Source organism: Octopus bimaculoides, chromosome 13 (assembly GCF_001194135.2).
Source record: "Octopus bimaculoides isolate UCB-OBI-ISO-001 chromosome 13, ASM119413v2, whole genome shotgun sequence".
Lineage (NCBI taxonomy): Eukaryota > Metazoa > Mollusca > Cephalopoda > Octopoda > Octopodidae > Octopus > Octopus bimaculoides.
This window is the reverse complement of record NC_068993.1, coordinates 28,247,925-28,273,996: the sequence shown is the minus strand read 5'-3', so window position 1 is coordinate 28,273,996 and position 26,072 is coordinate 28,247,925. Positions and strand designations below refer to the sequence as shown.

Below are 26,072 nucleotides of genomic sequence, written 5' to 3'. Positions count from 1 at the left end.
ACGATGGGCTTCTTTCAGTTTCCGTCTATCAAATCCACCCACAAGGCTTTGGTTGGCCCGAGGCTATAATAGAAGACACTTGCCCAAGGTGCCACACAGTGGGACTGAACCCAGAACCATGTGGTTGGTTAGCAAGCTACTTACCACACAACGACTCCTATGCCTATATATATATATAGATAGATAGTTGTATTTTGATCATTTTAAACTTTCTTTCCATCATTTCAGTGTCATTTCCTTTCATCTTATTCACTCTTTTGTCTATTAAGCAGTAAAGAAAACAAAAAATTTTACAATAATATATTTTTACCCCAGTCAAAAAATTTATATTTTTAAAATTTTTGTTTGTTTAAATGTTGCTTTTACTGTTTTTTAATTTTTCTTTCAAAATGTGCATTGCATTAAAAGTTTTGTATTATGATTTCTGCCACAATATTGTCACAATTTGACAGAAATGAAGAGAAAATGAAAGAAAGAAAAAAACAGGCAAAAACAGTAGAAAACAAAACCAACATCACCGGCAAGAGATATTTTGTGTTGTTTGTGAAGAAGAGAAGTATGTTTTATAATTCATATTTCTGGTGGCAGCCACATTTTTTAAAAAATTCATTTAATTTTGGGTGATGAATAGTTCCAATAAATTACTTAAGTTTTCTCGTAGAGTAGAAAATGAATATCGTTCATCTGGGTTCTGCAAGAATAGAATGAGTAAAACATTTACTGTAGGATTTTGCAATGGACAATATAGCATTATGAAGAGAGTCACTACCAGTGTTCTTATATCTGAATCACTACCAGTGTTCTTATATCTGAATCACTACCAGAACTAGAGAAGAAATTTCAGGTGTGGAAGCAGGGTCTAGAATCAAAGGGCCTTAGAGTTAACCTAGCAAAAATCAAAGTCTTAGTAAGTAGGAAAGCAGACAAATCACAAATCCCTTTAGGTAGATGGCCCTGCTCAATCTGTAGGAAAGACATAGGTAGAACCTCCATAAGATGTATCTGGTGCAAGCGATGGTCACATAAGAGGTGCAGCAATATCAAAGGAAGATTAACTGGGGAAGGAAGATGCAGAGGTACCAAAAACACTAAAATTGTACAGAAAATAGACTCCATTGATTGCCAGTGGGGTAAGCTAGTTAGTTGACAGCTTGTTATTTAGGTGACCAAGTCAGTAGTGGAGGTGGATGCTCTGAGAGCATAGCTGCGAGAATAAGAATAGGCTGGGCAAAGTTCAGAGAGCTTCTACCTCTGTTGGCAACAAAGGGCCTCTCCATCAGAGTGAAAGCAAACTGTATGATGCTTGTGTGCAAACAGCTATGCAACACAACAGTGAAACATGGGCTGTGATTGCTAAGGACATCCGTAGACATGAAAGAAATGAAGCTAGTATGTTTTGCTGGATGTGCAACGTCAGTGTGCATGTATGACAGAGTGTGGCTGTCTTGAGAGAAAAGTTGGGCACAAGTGGCATCAGATGTTGAGTGCTAATATGGTCATGTGATACATGTGAACAAGGACAGATGTGTAAAGGAGTGCCGATCTTTAACTGTGAGGGAACCTGTGGTAGAGGTAGACCCAGGAAGACATGGGACAAGGTGGTGGAGCATGATATTCGAATGCTGGGCCTCACGGAGGCAATGACAAATGACCAAGATCCTTGGCGATATGCTGTGCTTGAGAAGACCTATCAAGCCAAGTGAAATCATAGTCATGGCAGATATTGGTGTCATGCAACTAGCACCCATGCCGTGACATGTAAAAGTACCCATTACACTCTCAGAGTGGTTGGTGTTAGGAAAGGTATCCAGTTGTAGAAACCATGCCAAATCAGACTGGAGTCTGGTGCAGCCCTTCAGCTTACTATCCCTGGTCAAACTGTCCAACCCATGTCAGCATGGACAATGGACGTTTGATGATGATGATGATAATGATAAAAATATTTTTTAGATGTGGCTATGTGGTTTAAGAAGTTAGTTTTGCAACTACTTAGTTCTGGGTTTGATTACACTATATAACATCTTGGTTGAGTGTCTTCTACAATGGCCTAAGTTGACCATACCTCATGAGTGAAGCTTGGCAGGTGGAAACTGTATGGAAATCCATTACATGTATAAAAGTAGATATGATACATCTAATGGGCACAGGCATGGCTACATGGTTAAGAATTTTGCTTCCTAAATACATGGATTTGGATCCAGTCCTACTGCATAGTACCTTCAGCAAGTGTCATCTACTATAGCCCTCAGCTGACCAAAATCTTGTGAGTGGATTTGGTAGATGGAAACTAAAAGAAGCCCATTTTATATGAATATGTATGTATATACGTATACAAGTGAGTGTAAATGTTTGTGTCTTATCTTGACAACATATTTGTTGAAAAGGAATGTCACTCATCTCAAATATTTTCCAAAAACGTGTGTGGCCATGGAGAAATATTACCATGCTTGAGAACAAGTAAAGGTTGGCAACAAGGAGAGCATCTGGCTGCCTCAATCAACTCTCTCCAACCCACAGAAAAGTGAACATTATAAATCTATGATGATGATATGTGTATTGACAAGACATCAATTACTGAATCAAACAAAAACTACCTTGTGGTATTTTGGTAGTGAGTTACATCTCTTAACCTCAAGGTGGACCTAATCAATCAATAAACAGATATCTAAAAAATTAAGTATTAGTTTCACTAAAATCCTGGAAAATGTTGGTGTCTCAACATGCCTGCAGTCTAAAGATTGAAACCAGCAAAAGACTAAGCATAGGGCCACATTTGCAGAGAAGGGCTGTAATCTGAAGAAACAATTCCAGACATGGCCATTAATTATTTCATCAACTGTGACAGAATGAAAATGTTACATTGACTCAACAAGATTTGAATTTGAAATATTAAGAGGAAAGTAAATACTGTACAGAATTTTTAGTCTGGTATGATCCACATTTTCTGCCACACTAATAATTGATAGCTAACTTTGGCTGACACAAGGTCAGGCATTATCATCATCATCATCATCATCATCATTTAACGTCCGCTTTCCATGCTAGCATGGGTTGGACGATTTGACTGCGGACTGGTGAAACCAGATGGCTACACCAGGCTCCAATCTGATTTGGCAGAGTTTCTACAGCTGGATGCCCTTCCTAACGCCAACCACTCAGAGAGTGTAGTGGGTGCTTTTACGTGTCACCCGCACGAAGGCCAGTCAGGCGGTACTGGTAACGGCCACACTCAAAATGGTGTATTTTATGTGCCACCTGCACAAGAGCCAGTCCAGGGGCACTGGCAATGATCTCGCTCGAATGATTTTCTAACGTGCTGCCAGCACGAGTGTTAGAAGGCAACGCCGGTAACGATAACGCTCTAATGGTGCTATTTACGGGCCACTAGCACGAAAGCCAGACAGCTGCTCTGGCAATGAACATGCTCGACAGTGCTGTTAGTGCTCCACTGGTGCGGTGACCAGTCATCGAGTATGGTTCAATTTCGATTTCACTTGCCTCAACAAGTCTTCGCAAGCAGAGTTTAGTGTCCAATGAAGGAGAGGTTGGCATGGATGCCAGTCGTCGGATTCGGTTCGATTTCGATTTCAGGTTCAAATTTCTTGAATCTGAATCTATGGAGAATGTAATTTGATTTCAAAGGTCAGGCATTAAGAGATTGTAAATTTGATTAAAAACTAAAATCAATTCTGACAAAATTTGAACTTAGTAGACATTGAAAGAACATTTAACTCTGTTAAATGTTCTTTCAATGTCTATTGTGTCTACACTTCACATTCCACCACTGCTCTAGCAGCAATGTCCTCTAACTGTGGTACAAGGTCACACATATTTGTAGGAATGTTGTGGCTGAAGCATTCAAGTCCAGCAATATTATTATTAGTATTACTATTATGTTATTTCTTTGTTACTATGATACTACATTATTATTACTACAGCTATACTACTACTACTACTACTACTAGTAGTAGTAGTAGAACATCAATTCTAGACAACAAACTAAATGCTGCAATTTAAACACTCTACCATATATATTACTACCTTCTAAATAATGTTTTTAGCATAGGTACAAGGAGAGGGAGCTAGTTGATAATACTGACCCCAGTCCTTGACTGCCACTTTCATTACTGACCACAAACGGATGAATGTCAAAGTTGACCCTAGTCGAATTTGAACTGTGAGTGTAAAGAGCTGGAACAAATAACACAAGATATTTGTTCTGACATTCTAATGATTGCTTCAAATATAGTCCCAAGACTTGGAATTTAGGAGAGGGAAGAGTCTATTTTATTGATTCCTTAGTGTCACTTCTCACTTCTTGTTTACAGCCACAATCAGTGTGGATCAATTTAGCTTCATCAATCTTGATGCTCTCACTCACCTTTCATAAAAAAACACAAGTGTACCATCTGCCATTCCACCATGCTCTTCAAGTGGTACTTAAAGAATTGATAAGGGCATAGTCAAAGAAAGAAAGCTCAATCCTTAAGCCTTTTAACAACATCCCCTATAACTTCCTTTGCCATAGCTACCCTTTCCTGCTACAACTGTCCTTGTTGACACACACAATTGTTTCTAGACCATTGCTGCTTATTAGCACTATATAAAATGCAAGTGTTGACTTTTACTAACCCCATAATCCCATTATTCAGTCTTAGTGAGCAGTGACTGCCAGGCAACATTTCAGAGGCCTAATGCTCCACTTCAACAATGATCATAAAGATTTCCAATGTGGCCAAACCAAAAGGTTGAAAGTCAAAGTTAGCCATAATGAAATTTGAACACAGAATGTAAGGAAATATAACTAAATATCTCAAAGCGATTTGACAATCAGCCATTTTTCTGGTACTTAATCACAACAACATCAACAGCAATAACAACAACAATTTATAAGGTAGACACAAAGCCATACCTTTTTAGGGACTGGAACTTGGAAAATATGGAAGATAAAGCTGATCCCCAGTATGATTCAAAGTATAAAGAGAGATTCCTCTAAATACTACAGACAATTTTACCCAGTACTCTACCAGATTTACCACCAACTGCCTCTCATAATTTATACAACACTCTGTCACCAACTGCTCTCTAATAGTTTATTCAGCAATCTACTACTAGCAACAGCCGTTGGTGAATGAATCTCTGTAGATGCTGTTTTAGTAACTGTAGAAGAGATGAAGAAAAAACAGTTTGCTGATGACTGAAACTTTGTTAAGCAGTTGGATGAATTTTTTTGAGGGATGGGTAGGGGTGGGGGTGATGATGTAGTCTAACCTGCTTGCACATGTAGCAATGGCAGCAGCTGCATCGTTGCATGAATGTATAGTAGTGTAATGTGGGTTGAAGCTTAGAAGGTTGTTGGCAACTGATCATGGATGGGTGTGATTGTGAAATGGGAAACCTAGTCTCTAAGAGGTAATTGTCGTCATCGTTTAACGTCTGCTTTCCATGCTAGCATGGGTTGGACGATTCGACTGAATATTGGTATATAAAGCTGTTTATGGAAAGAAGGAGAGAGTAGGAAAGAGAGAGAGAGAGAGATAGAGGGAAAGAGATGGTGTAAGGAAGATTTCCATTATCTGATCCTAAAACAGAAATATAATACTCACTTTCTTCCAGCACATTCTCATTTCTTGGTATATATCCTTTGGACACGTAATAGGCTTCTCCAGCCGGGCATTGCTACTACAAACCAACTCAAGGACCTCAGTGTTGGATTTATCAGCATATGGTTCATCACCACAGGTAAAGATTTCCCACATTAGAACTCCTGTAATAAAAATATGAATAAAATATAGGCACAGACACGGCTGTGTGGTAAGAAGTTTGCTTCTCAACCACATGGTTCTGGGTTCAGTTCCATTGTGCAGCACATTGGGCAGGTGTCTTCTATAGTATTGGACTGATCAAAGTCTTGTGAGTAATTTGGTAGATGGAAAATAAAAAAAAGCATGTGTGCATGTGTGTTTGTGTTTGTTTCCCACCACCACTTGACAACTAATGGTATGTTTCTGTCTCAGTAACTAGCAATTTGGCAAAAGAGACAGAGAATAAGTACCAGGCTTTAAAAAAATATGTACGGAGGTCAATTTGTTTGACTCCAGCATTTATTTTTTTAATAAGGTGCTCCAGTATAGCCACAGTCCAATGACTGAAACAATTAAAAAGAAATGTATAAAATAAGAAAACACATGGAAGGGTAGATTATACAAATCATTTTGGCTACTTTCTTGCACACAAAAGTTCACACACACACACACATCTAATTTTACCATCTGCATCCATTCCATAATAAACTTACTGTATAGAACTCAACATTAATTTTGATGCACAAAACAGAAGCTTCAAAGTGAATAGAAATACAAACTTTACTGTATTGATATCACAGTCTATATTGTTGTTTTTTACCCATATCCAATTGTACTGCCCATAGGCCACACTAATATCCCTATAAACCACATCCTACACTAATTTGTCTACCCACACAAATATATTCATAACTGACACTAACATGTACATAAACCACACTGTCTAGCCTCCATAGCAAGATGTCCAGAAACTATGCTGCCCAAAGCTGTAATAAATTCTGTCTCTCAAGTTAGACACTATACATTTTTCTCATCAGAACTACATTTTTCCTCTTCATGTTGTCCCATTGACTTATAAATCTCACACAATTCAAACTCATAATCTACAACACAAGTTCTCAGCTATCTTAAATTTTTTTCTCTCTCTTTCTCCTGTATCTCATCAACAAGTGCATGTTATATTCACCTCCCCACTGGAGAGAGTTACGAAAATAATTCATTTGGGCTATGAAACAGACTCATTTAAAAATGAAAATATTTCTTTATAACTATGAAATACTATCATTTCCATTCACCTTCTCTATTTACTATTACCGGGTAGGTCACAGGAGTAAAGCCTCAGACACCACCTCCACAGGGTCCTGTCAGAAGCAACCCTTCACAGACTTTCCAGCTGGGTCCCCAAGTATGACCAACTGAGACTATGGATATCCGACCATTTCATTTTTGGTCTCCTCATAGGTCTCCTGTAGGTTATCTCAGCTTGAAGAATCCATTATGTGATTCTTTCCTGCAACATTCTAATCACATGTCTGTATTACTGGTGCTGTGATGCCTCAAAACAGAGAATTAGCATCTTGACCTGATAAATTCCTTCATCTCTGAGATACACACTATCAGGTAACATCCTAGACATATTTCTAACTATAAAATATAACCATTTAAAAATAAAAATAATTCTTTAAAAGTAAGAAATTCAACAACAAAAATATTTCTTTCTAATTGTGAAATATCAATTAACAACTAAAATAATTCTTTCAAAGTATGAAATATCATTTAACAACAAAATAATTCTTTGTAACTATGAAAAATTATCATTTAATAACAAAATTCTTCCTAGCTACAAAATATTATCATTTAATAATATAAGTCTGAGCTTCTTTAGGTAAACCTAATAGTTGGTAGATAACTATTACCTGACAGTAAGAATAAAATGGAAACTCAAATCTTAATGTGTAATACCCTAATCACCTCCAACATACATCACATGGATTACCAAGGGTCACATCCTCCAGTGAGGAACCAGGCTGGGATTTAAAAACTGGTACCTGGAACAAATTCTCATAATGCTGCTGTAGATGGTAATAGAACTGAGAGAACCCCACCCCTGAACTGCTGGAAATCCACCACCAAATAACACCAGAACTCAAAGTGTGAAACTAAAATGGACCAAAGAAATAATGACAGCTCTGAAAAGACCTCAGAACAACATTACTGAGCAAACATATATAGGGGAAAATTATGGGGAAAACCAAAGGCCAAATATGAATACTAGTAAACTAAGTAACACTAAAAAGGACATGATGAGAAACCACAGACTTGCACAAGCAGAACTGGAACAATTAAAAACAAAAGCCAGTCAGGTCCCTAAACAAGACACAAATGCTAGGACACCTGTTATTACCATCCATAATATGAGCTAAAACTAAATTGCACAACAAATAAATGAGATCTGCAACAATGATCAACTTGAACAAAACTGAAGCTCTAAATGTTGATGAAAATGAAAAGATGATTTACCATTCCTTGAACAAGAGAAGAAAGAAGCTAAAAAGGGTGCTGTTAGAGAAATAAGAACTTACATACAGAAATAAAAAATAGAGATCCACTTCCAAAATTCTGAAATAGTGAGAAAACCTTCTCACAAAATAGAAGTGTATATAATCCAGCAATGAAAGAACTACTAATGGAAAATGATAAGGGTCTTTATAACTATAAATAACCTTGTGTACTCAACAGCAAAAGCTCTTAGCACCCAAAAGAATATTAAATTGAAGACCAATAAAGAAAACATGTCATTTACTTAAGTAGAAAGTTAAGATACATAAGGAAATAGAATGTCAAAGAATATAAAGAAGTGTGAATGTTAAGACAAAAAAGGCAAGGAATGGGAAAGGAAATATATAATAAGTAGCCAAGACACTCTTCCAACAATCATGGAAACTCTGAAGTAGCATATTCAGGTGAAAGTGCAATAAGTTTAATAAGAGAAATACGTTTTACAGACAAAACAAAATTTTCCAGATGGAGGAAAAAGCATTCAACAGAGAATTAGAGAAATAATAAATAGAAGTAAAGAAATCATCATACATAGAGAAAGTTGAGAAATTCTGGAAGAACATATGGAGCAAACCAAAGGAATATAATGTGGCAGCATTCTGGATCAATAAAGAACATAAAAGACTGAAGTAAGATGAACAGCAGGATTGGATACCAGAACTGAAGCAAGGCTTTCAGTAAAAAAAACAAACAAATGGAAAACATCAGGAATAAACTAAATACCAAATTACAGTACTGCTTACAGGGATGCATAAGGCACTAGGCATCCAAGTAAACCATTGAGATGTTCTGTAGAAGAGAGAGAGCCCGTCTTCGTAGAGGTGGGAAATGAAGTCTGGATCAAGCCAACAAAGGCATGCTGCACAACTCAGTCGAACAGAGTTATAGTGATGACTTTCAATTCTAAAAAAAAAACCATTTCTGTGGATGGAATGCCATGTCATGTCTTAAATCTTTGTAGGATTGTCGCTTCGTTGGATGATGAGTGTGGAAAGGAGGAAGAGAATGAGGTTCCCAGCTTAAGATCACAACGTGCAAGGTGCCCACCCAGATGGGTGGAAGATTTTGACATAGAGTGAAGTGAGGAGGTGATCTTTGAGATCAGCGGGGTGTGTGGGGATGAGCCAGAAGATGAGGGTCATGACGTCAATGGTCAAGGGACTGACCGGAAGGTGAAGACAAGAGAGGAAGGTAGGTGAACCTCTTTTCATTTCCCATGCATGACAGCTGTTAAATGGAATACTGACAAATGAAATGTACATCTTCCCGGAAGAATAAAAATGGTGCAAACATGGATGTAGAGGAACCAAAGATCAATGATTGATAGATAAGACAGTGCTGAAAGACTGCAAAAAGCACAAAACAAACTTAGGGATGCATGGATAGACCACTGGAAAGCATATTGTAAATAAGGCTGCGTGTTCGTATCACGTCGGGGGTCACCAGTGTAAATAGGTATGATAGTTGTCACAGAGACTTTAGTCTCTCTCTATCACCTTTCAACAGCATTTTTAATGAAGAGACATTAGAACAATTTACAATATAATAAAAAGGTTTTATTTATGATGATACTTGGTTATACAAATTCCTGTCATTCAGCTTAGCAGCCGCTGATTATATTGTAGTTGGTAGTGGAAGGTTAAGGGTTTCCTTGATACCTGCCAGAGAACAGTGTAAAAGTGCTTCGTGGAGGAGCGAGGTGTTGTCATGTAGAAGGTCTGAGCTTAACTCACCGAGATAATGAAAGTAACTGCTTAAGTACGAGTTTTACTACGCATGTGCAACTCGAGGGGCTTCCGGTGGTGAAATCCCCTGCGCATGCGCAGAATAGTACTTCCTCAATGGTGGCTATAATTTCGCGCCACTACAATATGATATAGCTCCTCATTTGTGGATTATGTATTGCTGGAAAATATTTGGAATTGCACAAAATATTGTGAATCTGTTGAGCTAAAGAATGAATTGATAGACCACTGAACTCACATCAGAGAGGCAAAGCTTAGGCTTAAACAACATCAAAACTTGAATCTTTCAAGGAGATAGCTTGTCACTATTGCTTTTAGTACTGACTTCGATTTTGAAAAGTAGAAAAGCTAGGTATGAATTCAAATAAAGGAAAGATATGATCAACTGTCTATTTTTTATAGATGACTTAAAGATTTATGGGAAAGATGAATAATAGCTGAATTCACTGATTCATTGCTTTTGCATGAGCACTAGAAAGGAATTTAGGCTGAAAAAAATGTTGTGTGTTGATTTTAAAAATAGGTAAAATCCAACAAGTGGATAGCATGATATTGTCAATGGGAGAGTTAATGAAGAGAATTGAAATGAAGGATATACATATCTGGGCATATTGGAAGTAGATGAACTGATGAAAAACCAAATGAAGAAGATATTCTCTCAAGAGCATTACAGAAGGCAGAGATTGATTTTGAAGACTAAACTGAATGAGAGGGATAAGTTCTATGTAATAAATACATGGGCAATTGCTCTCTTGGAGATACTGAGCAGGGGGAATATGTCAGTGAAGAGAGGAACTGCTGACAATACACTACATTTCACTCAAAAAGTGATGTTGAAAGAAAGGAGGGCCGGGATAGCTAAGTTGTAAGGATTGTATTCATCATCATCATCCTGATTTAATGTCCATTTTCAATGCTGATATGAGTTGGATGGTTTGACACCAGCTGGCAAGTCAGAAGACTACCAATCTTTACTGTCTGCTTTGGTATGATATCTATGGTTGGATGCCCTTCCTAACACCAACCACTTTATAAAGTGTACCAGGTGCTTTTTATATGGCAATAGTGGCAATGAGGTCATCAAATAACTTACAAGACAATAACCCACCTCAGCTGATGGCTGAGTAGTATTGAAGGAAGTGGCCAGGTGAAGAGACATTAGAGTATGAATAGAGGGGAAGGAAAGGTGATACATGGCTACCTCAGAGAGAGAAGGGGTGAGAGGGAGGGAGAGAGAGAGAGAGAGAGAGAGAGAGAGAGAGAGAGAGAGAGAGAGATGTGACAGAAGGGTGCACTCAAGTTACATGGAGGTGTATATAAGGGAAGTGGAACCAAGAATTGGATAGAGTGAGTGGGCAGGTAAGTTTATGATAGGCAAAAGGAGAGTGAGAGATGAAAGGGAGCACTACTTGAGCAAGTATGGAAGGCAGGTTTGCTATATACAAAAAGCAGTCAGTATAAGATGTAATACAAATTAAAAACAGAAACAAAGGAGGGAAACAACTGGAAGGGTAAGAAGATGCATGGTCAGTTCTTGAGAGAGAGATACCAAGAAACACAGATTCAGAGGCTTTGATATGCCTAGCACAGGAACAAGCATTGAGATCAAATTACATCAAACACAGAATTGGTCATTCCACAAACACTGACAAATGCAAAATGTGTGGTGAAATTGAAGAAACAGTGTGGCATATATTAAGTGAATGCAGCAAATTGGCTTAGAGAGAACTCGAAAGAAGGCATGACAATGTCACCTGAATGGTTCACTGGGGACTATGTAACAATTTGAAATGGAAAAGGTGAAAGGAAGTTATGAACATGAGCATACTACATGATGTAGTAGAAAACAACAGAGCAAAAAGATCTTTGCTATTTTATGATTAATGTATGGGTCTCATGTGCATCTGAGAAGCTCCTTTAAGCATATGTCTCAAGATGAGCAAGAGGATATTAAGTATGAGAAAGAGAGTGGAGTATTGGTAAGAGGGTAAGACAGAGGCATTGGCATCCTTACTTACACTCATAATAATGTACAGTAAACAGAAAGTCCTCTGCTAAAGTAGCAACAGAAATACAAAATATTTTTAAAATACATTAAAGTAGAAAAAACATTTAGGAAGGAAAACAGGAAAATTTTACTCACCAAAAGCCCAAACATCAGATTTACTGCTGAATCTATAGAACTGAAAAACTTCTGGTGATGCCCATTTCACAGGAAGTTTAGCACAAGAGGAACTGTTGTACAAATCATTGATGACATAACTGTAGACAGAAAGAGGTGAAAGGTAGGATTGAAATAAATGGTATAATGAGTGAGTGGTGGATTAAGTGAATGAAATAGGAGTAGACTGAGTGAGTGAGCAAGTAGAATAATAGAGTATTTGAATAAAACTTTAGTGTAGATATTAAGAGACACTAAGTGGAAGTTGTTTTCTGCATGATTCAAAACTGAGAATGTAAAGGAACGTAATTTAAACAATTTTACCAATATTAAAAGTAGAGGAAAGTGGGTAGAATCTCTGAGGTATAAATGATTTATAATTCCGTAAAAGCCATACTGTTAAATCAATAATTTCTTGTTGATAGTCAGATGGACTTTAATTTAGTAGATACTCAATAATATCCAGTTGAGAGCTGTCTTGACTGTAGAAATAATGCCTACTACAGGAACTGCTGTTTGTCGAAATGAGCTTTCTTGAATCATCTCTATTCAATTTCTCTTTACTTTTGTTATCCACATTGTATTTATCCCAAACTCTAATGATAACACACATACCTTTCTTCTTAGGACATTTCTACATTGGAATTTTCCCCAGCCCATGCTTTTCATGGACTGTGTCCAGCCTTGTTCTCTAGATAAAATTATTAAGCGTTAACTCCCTGAATGATTTGCTTGATATCTAATCAATAGCTCTCAATTATATAGACTAACAAAAAGACCACCTTCCAGGCAGTTTTCTACTAGCCACTCGATAATATTTCCACATTTTATGTCTAATTATATCTTTATATAATAGTGTTTACTTGCTTAGTAAATACTGCTTTCATTATTCTATCAGTCATAATCTCTCTTTTTTAAAGAGTCAATCTGTTATATATACTTATCATTAATAATTGGTAGAACTTACATAGGTGTGCGTAGATAGATAGATAGATAGATAGATAGATAAATAGATGGATGGATGGATGGATGGAGGGATACACACACACAAAAGTCTAGTGCTGTGAGAACACATGGGAATGACGTTTCCTTATTTTTTTCAAATATACCCAAATTTAAAATGATCTAATATAATGATATCATTCATTCGGCATGTGTTGAAATATGCCAAAACAATTTAATTCCACACAAATATATCGTACTTTACATATAAACATGCTAAAAAACATATTTTGCTTTAAAGTAGTATCACCTTGTAGAACCAATTGCCAGTAATCATACTGTTTCCATTTCTCTCAGCCAATATTTTTACATTAGCCTTCTTTCAAACACTAGATAATGCAACATACAGTTGACCATGTGAGAAGAATTGTGTTGGAAGATATATTCCAATTTGTTCAAAAGTCTGTCCCTGTGTCTTGTACATCAAGGCAAAAGCTGGTTTGACAAAAAATAGTTTGCGTGTAAATATGAATGGAAATTCCATTTCTTGAGATACATATGGTATTTGGGGGATTAGCAGAGTTGATCCTGCATAAGGACCAGAAGCAACTTCAGCCTCAGTAACATGATTATATAAAACTGACAATGATGTAGCATGTGCCATTGCAATGTCCATTAGTAGCATCTAAATTTCTCAGAAGCTTTATGCATCATTTTTTTCTTCAGTTTGAGAATGTGTGGTTAAAAGAAAAAAAAATTATACTGGTATATTAAAGAATTTTCATTTTATTAAAAATATTCATTAACAAACTGTTAAATATTCATTTAACAAACTGATAGTATTCTTGAAATTGTGCCTGGTATCAAAGTTATACAGCTATTTTGTGTAAACATGAAATGAAAAAATCGTATAAGTGAAAGCTCATTAAAAACTATCTTGTTTAGTGTGTTAGAAATAGCAGTGATCACATAGTTATTATTGTAAGGCTTATAGCATTCCAAAGTAGCCACACCAACAAAATCACTTCTTCATTAAAAAAAAAAAATAATGTACCAGTATATTAAAGATTTTTCATTTAATCAAAAATATTCATTTAACAAACTTCGGAAACTGATAATATTCTTGAAATTGTACCTTGTATCAAGGTTATACAGCTATTTTATGTAACAGCATGCATTCATTCAACACAAAATCACTTAAAAATTATACCGGTATATTAAAAAAGTTTCATTTTGTCAAAAATATTCATTTAACAAACTCTGGAAACTGATAATATTCTTGAAATTGTGTCTTGTATCAAAGTTATTATTAAGCTATCATTAATGAAAATAGAGGCGAGTGAGTATGAGAGATTGTTGCAAATAAAAATGTTAAATGTTGCCTGCAATGAAGTAATAGTGTTTATTATTAAACATTAAAATCTACTCCGCAGTGTATGCAATCAATATTTAAATTTGTGAAGAATTGGATGCAGTGAATGCAATGAATATTTAAATTTACAAGAATTTGGAGTTAGAAAAATTCAATAAACTTCAGAAATCAAAATTATAGGAAATTTCTTAGAACATGAATTTATAAAAATATTTCCAGACGGTCAATATTGCTTCCTTTTAGTAATTGTCACATACCTAATTAATAAGTAGCTTTCTCCATTATATCTATACAGATAGAAGCTATTGATAAATTTCTTTAGTTTTTATAAATAAATTATATATAAAGGTAGAAATGCATATAAACACAATTACCTTCTGCCCTTTTCTGTTTCATCTATTCTACCTCCATTCTTTCCCCTGTGTCATAGAAATCCTCCCTCCCTCTCTCTGCTTTTCATTTCTTCTTCTCTACCTCTGTTTCTCTCTCTTATGTTGCATATATTTTCCTTCCTCTTTCTGTATTTTGTTCTTATTCTTCCTCCCCTCTCTCCTTTCAGCCTTTAAATCTCTGGCACTATTATATGAACTGCTTTTGCCAACTTTCTCTTGAGGGAAGCTGGACTTACTGAAATATCACCATGTTACTGTTAACTGGTTGCATACCCAAGACTTTTTGCATGTTCCACCTGCAGAGTATGAATATTATGATTATTATGCAACTCTGAGCTTCCTGAAATAGCTGTTGGGTATTAGGAATTGTCTTCTTAGTATTCTGTATATTTTATGCTCTATGTAAATAAATAAATGAATAAATAAATATATATATGAATACATGTGTTTATCTTTCTGAATATATGTACACATGTGTATCTATGTGTGTGTGTGTGCGTGTGTGTGTCTATACACACACACACACACATACATATATATATAGCGCCAGTGGATCATATATCTGAAAAAGAAGAACACTCTAAACATTAGAGCAGTAATGTATTTACAGGAAGTTACATACATGGCCGGTCATAGAGTGACCAATGGTTTTGCATCCATAAAGCGCTTAGCCCTTATAGATGACTCATCAGACTCCACCAGCCCAGTTAATTTGTAGACAAAATAATATACTAGGTGATATCAAAAAATTCCTAGATTAGTACTGTAGTGCACCAACAAATGGCAGTACACAGTTCCGTGCGCAGTGTGAGCAAGCAGTAATCTTCAGGAGGCAGTGTGCTGAGTGACATCGCTGTGTTTACTTTGCAAGTGATTATGTGTATGCTGTAGTCTGCAATTCTGTCATGGACAAGATCAAAGAGCCAATGTAAAATTGTGCATTAAACTTGAGAAGTCTGCTACAGAGACATTGAGCATCCTTCTGCAAGCTTGCAAAGATGAAGCAATGGGTCATATGCAATGTTTTGAGTGGCATGGGTGCTTCAAAAGTAGAACATCTCTGGATGATGATGAGCAATCTGGAAGACCTGCCACAAGTATCACTCCAGCAATTTGGTATTGTGCATCAAGAATTCGTCCCCGCCCCTAGGGCCAGACTGTCAATCAAGAGTTCTGCTGTGACATTTTGAAGCATCTGAAGAAGGACATTTGGTGAAAGCAACCACATCTGTGGTGCGTGAAGAATGGGATTCTTCACCAAGCTTTCCTCACTCGTGAGTTTCTCAGCAAACCAACATGGTATTGTTTCCATATCTGCCCTATTCACCAGATTTAGCACCTGTGGACTTCCATCTGTTCCGCAAGATGAAAATGCAGCTCAAAGGTTGTTGTTTTAACACAGTTGTCGAAATCCAGAATGAATTGCAGAAGGTCCGTTACTCACAGAAAACAACTTTCAGGCCAGATTCCAAAAGAGGACTGGTGTATTGCTGTGCAAAGTGACTATTTTGAAGGAGATGATGTTAAGTAAATAAATTATTTTTTATTAAACATAACTAGTCCAGGAACCTATTGTCTGAGCCTTAAATGGGACATGTTATTGTTCTTAGATTGATAAGTCAGTGAATTTTGATGGTCCTAATCAACAAATGGGGGGATCTCCACCCTTAGGTTGGTTTCAGATTGCAATTATTTTTTAGAGCTCTATTAATGAACTGGGAATCCTACGCCTACAGTAGGTAGTGTTTAAAATGTGGACAAGAGCTATAGATCGCATTTCAGGAATTTAAAAGGGTATCCAGATCAAGCGAGTCTTTAAGGATCCATGTTCGTTCTGCTATGCAAAGCTTGCATCATCATACAGGACACTAGTTGTTCTATGAGCCTCCATTTAATTTTGTATGGAATTCCTTCATTTTTAAGGTGCCACACGTGACTGGAACCAACCTAATAGCGGAGAAACTCGTTCATTGATTAGGACCATAAAAATTTGCTGGCCCAACCGATCTAAAGGCGATAACCTGTCCTGTTTAAGGATCAGACAATACATTTGTTTGCTTACAAATTAACTGACCATAACGGTTTTCTGTCTCCAGTTTGAAAAGAGGTTATATGTTTGCAGACATTGGAATCTGGTGAGCTGACTACAAGGCTAAGCAATTTATGGATGTGAAACTATGGGTCACTCTATGACTGGCCATGTAAGTAACTTTTTGTAAGTATATATGTGTGAGTGTATGTATGTGTGTCTATATATATACATATATATATCTTGGTCAAGCCTAATTGTGCTTATCTACATCACTGCCTCCATATTAGCTCATCTTGGCTTTCTCTAATAGCCACTCTTGACCTAGTCCTGGATGAAGAATTCAGAGTTTAACTTCAAATTCATTTGAGTACTACGATATGCTTTCTATACTGAGCATATCTAACTCTCACCTATTGTGTGTGTGCGTGTGTGTGTGTGTGTGTGTGTGTGTGTGTATATATATATATATATATACACACACACATATATATATATATATATAGTACCCGTACTTCATATTTTTTGTTGTACACGTTTCATGGCATCCTGTGCCCACATATGCATATATATATGTGTGTAGATGTAAGTATGTACATATACATATCATTCAATCACGGTAGTGGTTGAATATATTCTGAAGTCCATCATTTTGTCAATCACAGCAGCTTTCAAGCTTCACCACTAATTTAGTTCTTAACTAAATTGCAAACTGTTCAGAATTTTAAAGAGGACACCTCCTCGGCTACACTTTGGCATAAATAGTTTGAGATTTGGTTCGGTAGAAAAAAAGTTACATCAAAATATCTGCGACCTCAAGGGGGACAGTAAGGCAGATATTCATCTTCAATTAACATAAATTTTAAAATTTTAAATTAAAAGTATACCTTTCTTAGGCTTAAATGATAGAAAAATGCATGAGGAATTCAGAATCGCTAGTCACATTGAACAAAAATTAGTAGAAAAAGAGTTATGAGGTAAAATGTTACTAAATTTCATGTCAGTAAGTAAGGGAGTAATGCTTAGCAATAAGAATAAAGAATATATTTCTAAAATGAATGTTTACTTTCTAAGGCGGTGAGCTGGCAGAAACGTTAGCATGCCGGGCAAAACGCTTAGTGGTATTTTGTCTGCCGCAATGTTCTATGTTCTAATTCCACCAAAGTCGACTTAGCCTTTCATCCTTTCGGAGTCTATTAAATAAGTACCAGTTACGTACTGGAGTCGATGTAATCGACTTAATCCCTTTGTCTGTCCTTGTTTGTCCCCTTTATGTTTAGGCCCTTGTGGGCAGTAAAAAAATAAGAAATGTTAGTGTGCCGGGTGAAATGCTTAACAGTATTTCGTCTGTCTTTACATTTTTTGAGTTCAAATTTTGCTGAGGTTGACTTTGATGTACTGATTATTTAATTGATTTTTTAAACTAAACACTTTCAAACTTCCGACACTGGTAGAAGATGTCACATAGAACAGGGTTTACTCTTAATGTTTTGGACAAAATTTTGTATTTTAGAAGCAGTATTTTGTCTGTCTTTACGTTCTGAGTTCTAATTCCGCCGAGGCCGACCTTGCCTTTCATCCATTTCGGATCTATTCAATTAGACGTACAGATTATTTAAATAATTATTTTTAACTAAACACTTTCTAACTTCCGATATTGGTAGAATGTGTAACATAGAATAGAGTTGACTCTTAACGTTTTTGACAAAATTTTGTATTTTAGAAGTTATCATCTGAAGTTACAGAGTGACAATGGACAAATTCATGTTTGATAAGTGCCAATACACGAAATTCTCAGCTTTTGACTTACTCTCTAACTTCTGCTGATGATATAAATACATATTACATATATGTGTAAAAAAAAATCTCATCATGCAATCAAACCAATGAAGGAGTCTCTACCTGGTCACTCGACATGCTAAAAATAGCAGCCAAAGTATCCCTCTACCTAAATCACACACCCATTGTATATAATGTCCTAGATTATCCCTAAAAAGATGGTTTACTGAAGGCTGGTATGTCTTTGATGATACGTTTGCAGTATCAGGGTTTATTTGACGCTAAATAACAACACTATAGTTTTCACTATGAAAAAAAAATCGATTTTTTGTGTGGAATCAAGTACCCTGACCTAATATGCTGCAAATCCCTTATTTTGGTTCATAGAAAATGAGGTGGGGTGTTCAGTTACCAGGTTCACCATAAATTAGGTTATTTAAGATGAGCCTGGTAACTAATGGTTTTGGGGTCTTGTTGTTTGTAACTTTTGGTGAGCTGTGATGCAAAAAAATTCCTGCTATTAATTTGGTGTGGATGGGTAACATCAAATAATTCAATCACAACATATATTTAAATTAAACATGAAAAAAATATTATCATCACTTACATGGAAAGATTGAAATATTATCTTTCAATATTTTATAAGGTAAAATCTTAAATTATTGACACATTATTAATTATCTTATAACAGCAATGCCTGGAAAAATCATGGATTACATGGAAAAATGCGAGCATGAAAAGTCATATTCTTAAGATTATAAACCTGGAAAAGTACAGGACAAGTTATTACACCTGTAAAAGAATAGGACAAGCTATTACTTCTAGTAAAGTAAAGAATAAGAAACCTTTTACTTAAATATTGCAGCTAAAATTGAAACTTATTTTCTTATAGTTTACAAATAACACTAATATTTATTTAAGTAGAATTTGGCTAACTTACTACCTTAAATGCAGAAAAAAGTGACTAACTAGACAAACTTACAAATCAGCTGAACAGTTTTGTGCAATAAATTTAAAAGATGAGAACTGTAAAGAGTGATAAATTAGAAAAACTGGCATTCTATGCTGCAATATTTTAAGTAAAAAGTTGCTTACTCTTTACTTAACTAGAAGTAATAGCTTGTCCTATACTTTTACAGGTGTAATAACTTGTCCGGTCATCTTTCTGTCTTCTCCTAACTTGTGTTTCTTTCTTTTTCTCCATTGTAGCTGGAACAAGGAAGATGTGTTCTTGTGTGTCTCCTGTCCAAGCTTGACTTATGCGTTCGCCACCACAATCTCATTTAGGCTTAGCAGTCCTTCCTGTCTGTGTTACTAATTTTGACCCTCCGCAAAATCCCAAATTTTATTTAATATGCTTTGCAGGAGCAACTGCTTATTGAAAGCATATTTAGTTGTTAAATGCTTGAAATATGAGAGTAGAAAAACAGCCAACAACTGATGAAGGGTCGTTCTTTATGTTGCTTGTCTTGTTTTCCATTTGTACCTTTCGTTGTTCGAAAAATAGTTCATATTCCATGTACTTGTACTTCGTATTTTTTGAGCTTCTTAGCTGGAGTCTCCAGAGACTCCAGCTAAGAAGATCTGAAGAAGGAATTGTAATTCCGAAATATCATCGGACTATAGATAGCCAAATTACAACAGATATATAGTCCATTTTTTGTTCTATAGTGCATTGTTGTACCATTCTAAACTTTTATTCTTTATATATATATATATATAAAGAATAAAAGTTTAGAATGGTACAACAATGCACTATATATATATATATAAATAATACAGAATGGGACATACATACATACATACACACAATTTTTTCAACAGTCAAACACAAGGGAGATAATCATCTAGTTGTTACTGAAGAGTCGCCCCCCTTGATTGCCTGTTTTTTTTTTGTTTAACAAAAGTTTTTGAGACTTTGTGACTTCTCGTTTTTTATCGTGTTTTAATCCAAAATGAAGAACAGCAATTTGTTTCCATCGTGCAGGCTGTAAGATAAGCTTTTTCGGTTTTTGACATTTTTTTCATTCACATACGAAGTAGTCCTTAATGTAAAACGTGTTATTCACTTAACAATGACTATTTTGCTACTGGTTACCATCCAAGACATTTGATAACTAGTAAACCAATAGCTACATATGATTGGATAGCTGTGTATTTTCTTCTACTTGTCCGAATTATTGATTTTTTTAAAGAGTTAACAGATTCACAAGAAACAAAGAGTGTCAACCCGAAATCTCATGCCTTACAACAGTTACAGCCAACCAAACCAACAAATGCACAATTAAACAGAGAACAACAATAATTACCGTGTCAACCCGAAATCTCCCACTTTGACCACATAATTACTGCCAACCAGGCAGTTTCTGGCTGCTAAATCTCGGTGGACGAAATTTTTAGACTCCAAATACTTCATTCCTTTACAGACATCCATACAAAACCCAATAAGTTTTTCAGTTTGGTACAAAATTAAAGGTTTGTTGTTTTTCAGGTGTTGTTTGAGAGAACCTGAGAATAAAAAAAGAAATGAAAATGATTCAATGATAAGAATCTCTATTGATTTTCATGTTACAAAGTGAGATGCTTCTGAGAGATATTTTTCAAAAAAGGATTAACAATAATTAAAAAAAAATGCAAATGACGCTGACAAATTTGAAGGAAAATTTTTTTACATAATAAATAAGAACTGTTATAGGGTACTTTCTTATCACTGAGGAGATAGAATGGGGATTCCGACAATGAATGAAAGCAAAAGGGAATGAAATGGAACTCTTCGAAATAAGTGAGCAACAGTTAGCCAATCAGGCAAGAGCAATAAAAGCAAAATGGTATGTTAACAGATATAGAAATTGAAGAGATAAAAAGCAAAGTAGAAGAAAGAAATAATACTTCATCAACAGATACAATGCCCAATGAGAATAGAGAAATGAATAGCGACAGTGAAGACATAGAGCAAAGTATAGATGTAAATGCATTCTCAGAAAATGAAGTAGAAGTAATAGGAAGAGCTATAGCACAAGAATACGATGAGGACCAACAAGATATAGTGAGGATGCTGAGAAGACCAGGATCAAGCGCCCTGCCTATCTGAGGTACACCGATCAAAAAGGCTCAAAGTTGAAACCGAAAAGATAGTTTTGGTTCATGGGCTATTCCAGATGAGAAATATAACTGAAACTAACAAGATTATTTGGGCTGCAGCTATGGTTGCTGCCGATAGAGTTGGATAGAAAAGAAGAGAACAAACAGAATGTAAAGACCCATTCTGGCATAGACGAATTTGTGAGAAACAAAGTTAAAAGACATTTAGGATAAGTTGATAGATTGAGTAGAAGCGTATTGCAGAACGAAAGCATAAGAATAATGGTGGAAAGAACATAGAATGAGAGATAAAGGGTATGATGTGATATTGGAAGAATTGAAACAAAGAGTAGTAGCAATCAAAGCAAAACTGGAAAGATATGACGATAGAACAAAACAATTCAGGCAAAAAAGATTGTTTGAAGCAAATCAGAAGAAACTGTTTCAGGAACTAGATGGGCAAATACACATAATAATGATGCCAGATGCAGTGGAGAGCATAATGATGAAGCAGAATGGCTGCATGAAATCCAAGATAGGTTAAGAAATATAGAAGGTCAAGAAGACAAAGATAACTACAGAAATGATAAAAAAGCAGTTTAAAAAATTCCTAAATTGGAAGAGCCCAGGACCACATGGGGTCCAAGGTTATTGGATGAAGAAGCTGAAAGGGCTCTATGAAAGGATAGTGCAGCAGCTAGGTGAGTGCTTGCAGAAAGGCGTAGTCCCCAGCTGGATAACAAAGAGAAAGACATTGTTGTGTGCCAAGGTTCCTGAAGATGTTGCATCCTGAAGATGTTGCATCCAACATGCCTTCTGCTAATGTGGAAACTAATGTCAGGCGTGTTGGTGGGTGAACTGTATAGATACCTGGAAAACAGTGGGCTGCTACCTACTAAACAGAAAAGGTGCCAAAAGAGGAGCTGGGGAATGAAGGATCAGCTCTTAATTGGTAATCTAATTATCAGGAACTGCAAGAGAAGACACACAAACCTGAGCATGACATGGGTTGACTATGGTAAAGTATACAATATGAAACTATACTCCTGGATAATAAAAACAATGGAAATGTATGGAGTAGCAGAAAATATGAGAAGCCTTATATGGAATAGCATGAAATGCTGGAGAACAAAATTGACAACAGGGAATCAAGTATTAGGAAGAGGTGAAAAATTAAGAGAGGTATCTTCCAGAGGGACAGTGTCCCCACTGATCTTCACACTGGGAACGACCCCCTTGAGATGAAGAGGAAGTCAAGAAAGCACCTAATAGTGCATGGAGCCCATAATCCACATGCGGATACTGATTGCTTATACATGAAGAGAGCAAATAGAGGAAGAGGACTGATAAGTGTGGAAAACTGTGTGCATATCGAACTCAAGAGCTTAATGAGATACCTAGCCCAAAGTAAGGAAACCTTGCTAGTGACAGTTAGGAACAAGGGAGTATTGAAAGCAGAGAAAAAAGGAAAAACAAAGAAGTGCAAAAAAGACATGAAGAAGAATTACACAAGAAAGGACTACACAATCAATTTCATGTAGCCACAACAGAAGCTGCTCAAAAAAATAGGTGGGATTGGCTGATGAAAGGAACACTAAAAAAAGAGACTGAGAGCACTATACTGGCAGCACAAGACCATGCTTTGGCCACGAACTGGAGGATCAACCTTAGGAATGAGTAAGTGTCTCTGCTGTATAGCATCTGCAATAGAGTGGATGAAACCGTTGCCCATATCATGAACAAATACCCTAGACTTGCCCTGAACCACTACAAGTTGTGGCAACATGATCAGGTAGCGAAAGTGCTACATTGAAGACTGTGTGAAAAGTGGGGGCTAGAGAAAGGCAAGATGTGGTATGAGCACAAACCGCAGAGAGTGGCAGAGTTGGAGAGTAGCAAAATCCTCATGTGCTGAGAGGAATTCTTTGGGGTATGGATAATTTGCCTCTGGAAACGTGGGTGTTTCGTTCAACATCCTTAAAGAACCCTCATTCAGGGACATTTTGAGTGGGACAAGCTACTTGACTTGAAGAAAATTCTACCTGGGCCCCACCTGCAAGGTCATGTGCTGTTTATCTTGATATGAAATCAGTGTGTTGTGTACATATGGTCGTGATGCATGTGCCTGATGTATCTTTATCAGACTGGTAGTCATGAGGGGTATATTGGGTTTCATATGTTTGTACCCCAGCGTCTTTAACTCAATAATAATAATAATAATAATAATAATAATAATAATAATAATAATAATGATAATGATAATAGCCATTTCTACTGTAAAGTACAAGGCCTGAAATTTTGGGGAAGGATGTTGGTTAATTACATCGACCTCAATGCATGACTGGTACTTATTTCACTGACTCAAAAAGGAAGGAATTTGAACTCAGAACATATTGACAGATGAAATACAGCAAAGCATTTTGTCCAGCATGCTAAATAATAATAATTATAATCCTTTCTACTATAGGCACATGGAGAGTGGAACATTTTTGGTATTATTTTTTTACTATTAAACATGTTTCATTTGCTCATAGGAGTTATAAAATTGTACTTTTATAATTAGAAAACAAAGTAGAAAGCATGTAATATATCTTCTATTAGAAATATTGAAATAAGCAGGTGTGCTTCAAAAGTACACATATATATCCATCGTTGCTGCTGCTGCCACTGCCAGCACCAGCACCGTCATCATCATTTAACATTCACCTTTCATGCTGGCAGGGGTTAGATGGTCTGATATGAGCTGGCCACGCAGAAGCTTGCACCAGACTTCTGTGTCTGTTTTGGTATAGTTTTTATAGCTGGATGCCCTTCCTAACACCAACCACCCCGCAGAGTGGACTGAGTGCTTTTTACATGGCAACAGCACAGGTGAGGTCAATTTCAGCATGGTTTTACAGCTGGATGCCCTTCCTAACACCAACCACCCGGTAAACAGTTAGGAAATTTGCACCAAGGAGACATATCCTTCTTCATTCTTTGTTCAAAGTTTCATAACTTCTGTGTATAGCAAGAATATTCAGCAAATACCTGAATGCTGTGATTTTCTGGAATGTTGCCCACATGATCAGCAAATCAGACCATGCGTGACTTCACCTGGAAAGAATATTGCCCATGTGGTCAACTAGATCAGGCTAATCATAACTTCATGAGGAATACAGATCCAGCAACTAATATAAAGTTTTGATGACTTCTGTCATGAGCCTCTCAGCTGGTATAAAATCATCACATGTGACTACCAGCAGTTAGAGACAACCAGCACATGACATGGTGAACAGAACCCAGCTAATACCATCATAACAAACTATCCCTGGCAACACAATGACCAATAGTGACTTTTCCATACTATTTCAGTTACTATAATAGCCAAACTATCTCACAAAAAATAAAGTTGTTCATAAAAACCTCATCAGATTTTCTTCTGGCTGTGTGGTAAGAAGCTTGCTTCCCAACCACATTGTTCTAGGTTCAGACCCACTGCATGGCACCTTGGGATAGTGCCTTCTACTATAGTCTCAAGCCAACCAAAGCTTTGTGAACAGATTTGGTAAACAGAAACTGATAGCTCATCATATATGTATGTGTGTGTGTGTGTGTGTATACATAGTTGTATCTCTGTCCCCTACCGCCGCTTGACAATGGTGTTGGTGTGTTTATGTCCCTGTAAGTTAGTGGTTCAGCACAATAGATCGATAAAATAAGTACCATACTTAAAAAAAAGTACTGGGATTGATACATTCAACTGAAAATTCTTCAAGGTGGTGCCCCAGCATGGCCACAGTCTAATGACTGAAACAAGTAAAAGATAAAAAGTATACAACTGTTGACTTCTGATGCTAGAAATAACAGTCAGCTTCCAACATCAGCTGCCATACACAGCTTCTCTATGACTTTCTCAAACCCTGCATCTTTTAAAAGTGCCACAATATGTTTCTGAATTTCATGTGGACTTTATGCTTGTAGGAAACCTCTGAAATCATAGAAACAGTCTGGTTATATATTTTTTTTCCAAGCAGTATTCTTAGGTTTCACTTCATCTCTTAACTCAGTTATGTTGTCTACAGCATCCATTATGTTGAACTTCTTCCAGAAGTCCCTAACTATAGGTTAACAAGGTGGTATCAAAAAGTTCCTAGAGTAGTTATATTTAATAAAAAAAATAACTTATAACATCATCTCATTTGAAATAGTCACCTTGCACAGCAATACACTGGTCCCAGCATTCCTGCCACTTTTGGAATCAAGCCTGGAAGTCATTTTCCATAAGTGAGTCGAGGACTTTCTGCGATTTGCTCTGGATTTCGACAATGTTGTTAAAATGGCGACCTTTGAGCTGCATTTTTATTTTGGAGAAGAGATGGAAGACCATGAATAGGGTAGGTGCAGAAGTAATACCATGTTGTTTTTGGCAAGAAACTCATGAGTGA

General features: G+C 36.4%; 1 protein-coding gene across 1 annotated transcript in view; it reads right to left on the bottom strand.

The window, feature by feature from the left end:
- Window positions 1-7: 7 nt before the first annotated feature.
- Window positions 8-26,072, bottom strand: part of LOC106877038 (tyrosine-protein kinase Btk29A) — a 158,697-nt gene continuing 132,632 nt past the window's right edge. Inside the window, exons 14-17 of the mRNA XM_052972577.1 lie at window positions 20,874-21,072; window positions 12,033-12,151; window positions 5,607-5,767; window positions 8-691 (exon numbers count right to left, since the gene is read on the bottom strand). Coding sequence (XP_052828537.1) covers window positions 611-691; window positions 5,607-5,767; window positions 12,033-12,151; window positions 20,874-21,072 — 560 coding nt within the window. The 3' untranslated portion in view covers window positions 8-610. The remainder of the gene's footprint in view (window positions 692-5,606; window positions 5,768-12,032; window positions 12,152-20,873; window positions 21,073-26,072) is intronic.